The 2031-nt window shown below is 45.7% G+C and overlaps 1 protein-coding gene across 1 annotated transcript; it reads left to right on the plus strand.

The window, feature by feature from the left end:
• Nucleotides 1-346: 346 nt before the first annotated feature.
• Nucleotides 347-1591, plus strand: LOC132484283 (protein SET-like). Its single transcript, XM_060090665.1, has one exon. It carries the CDS (start codon nt 354-356, stop codon nt 1185-1187), a length of 834 nt encoding a protein of 277 aa, XP_059946648.1. The 5' UTR covers nt 347-353; the 3' UTR covers nt 1188-1591.
• The last annotated feature ends 440 nt before the right edge of the window (nt 1592-2031 follow it).

Below are 2031 nucleotides of genomic sequence, written 5' to 3' on the forward strand. Positions count from 1 at the left end.
CGCTGCAAGGAGGAGGTGGAGGAGGAGGCGGCTCGGGGAGATCGAGCAGCGAGCTGGAGCGCGGAGCGTGAGTGAGGGAGCCGAGCTCCCTGCCCGCCCGCTGCCGCCTCCCCTCCGTAAGCAGGAGCCCGGGCCGGGGCCCGGCACGCAGCCCCAGCCCCTCCCTCGTCGTCAGGCCGCGAGGGCAGCGCTCGCGAGCCAGGGGGAGGGAAAGCGAGTGAGCGAGCGCCGGGAGGAGGCAGCCGGACCGAGCGAGCGCCTGCACGTGTGGCATGAGGGGAAGCCGCTGCCCGCCCCCTTCGCCTTCCCTTCTCTCCCCCTCCCCACTCCCCTCCCAGCTGCGGAGCAGCACCATGTCAGCGCCGGCGGCCAAAGTCAGTAAAAAGGAGCTCAACTCCAACCACGACGGGGCCAACGAGACCTCAGAAAAAGAACAGCAAGAAGCAATTGAACATATTGATGAAGTACAAAATGAAATAGACAGACTTAATGAACAAGCCAGTGAGGAGATTTTGAAAGTAGAACAGAAATATAACAAACTCCGCCAACCATTTTTTCAGAAGAGGTCGGAATTGATCACCAAAATCCCAAATTTTTGGGTAACAACATTTGTTAACCATCCACAAGTGTCTGCACTGCTTGGGGAGGAGGATGAAGAGGCACTGCATTATTTGACAAGAGTCGAAGTGACAGAATTTGAAGATATTAAATCAGGTTACAGAATAGATTTTTATTTTGATGAAAACCCTTACTTTGAAAATAAAGTTCTCTCCAAAGAATTTCATCTGAATGAGAGTGGTGATCCATCTTCAAAGTCCACTGAAATCAAATGGAAATCCGGAAAGGATGTGACAAAACGTTCAAGTCAAACTCAGAATAAAGCCAGCAGGAAGAGACAGCATGAGGAACCAGAAAGCTTCTTCACCTGGTTTACTGATCATTCTGATGCAGGTGCAGATGAGTTAGGAGAGGTCATCAAAGATGATATTTGGCCAAATTCATTACAGTACTACTTGGTTCCAGACATGGATGATGAGGAAGGGGAGGGAGAAGAAGATGATGATGATGATGGAGAGGAAGAAGGATTGGAAGATATTGATGAAGAAGGGGATGAGGACGAAGGTGAAGAAGATGAAGATGATGATGAGGGGGAGGAAGGAGAGGAAGATGAAGGAGAAGATGACTAATGGAACACTGATGGATTCTGACCTTCCTTTTTTAATTTTCTCCAGTCCCTGGGAGCAAGTTGCAGTCTTTTTTTTTTTTTTTTTTCTCCTTCTCCTCTTGTGCTCAGTTGCCCTGTTTTTGAGGTGTCTTTTCTCCTTTATACCATGGCTCACAACTTATTTTGGGGGGAAATACCTTGAGCAGAATTCAGTGGGAAAAGAATCTCTACCCCTTTCTGTTCCAAATTCATTTTTATCCCTTCCTGTCTCAACAAAAACTTTATGGAATCAACACCACCATGCTCTGTGGGAAAAAAGAAAAACCTTCTGCTCCCTTAGCTCTGCTGGAAGCTGGAGGGTGCTAGGCCCCTGTGTAGTAGTGCATAGAATTCTAGCTTTTTTCCTCCTTTCTCTGTATATTGGGCTCAGAGTTTACACTGTGTCTCTATGTGAATATGGACAGTTAGCATTTACCAACATGTATCTGTCTACTTTCTCTTGTTTAAAAAAAGAAAAAAAAAACTTAAAAAAATGGGGTTATAGAAGGTCAGCAAAGGGTGGGTTTGAGATGTTTGGGTGGGTTAAGTGGACATTTTGACAACATGGCTTCTCCTTTGGCATGTTTAATTGTGATGTTTAACGGACAACCTTGCAGTTTAAGATGACACTTTAAAAATATATTCTCTCCTAATGATGACTTGAGCCCTGCCACTCGATGGGAGAATCAGCAGAACCTGTAGGGTCTTATTTGCAATTGACATTCTCTATTGTAATTTTGTTCCTGTTTACTTTTAAATTTTTCTTTTTGATTCACTGGAAAGGAAAGATGATGCTCAGTTTTAAACGTTAAAAGTGTACAAGTTGC

Source organism: Mesoplodon densirostris, chromosome 1 (assembly GCF_025265405.1).
Source record: "Mesoplodon densirostris isolate mMesDen1 chromosome 1, mMesDen1 primary haplotype, whole genome shotgun sequence".
In the NCBI taxonomy this organism is placed as follows: Eukaryota; Metazoa; Chordata; class Mammalia; order Artiodactyla; family Ziphiidae; genus Mesoplodon; species Mesoplodon densirostris.

Coding starts and splice junctions, on each gene's coding strand:
- LOC132484283 (XM_060090665.1), top strand. CDS start 354: ATGTCAGCGCCGGCGGCCAAAGTCAGTAAAAAGGAGCTCAACTCCAAC.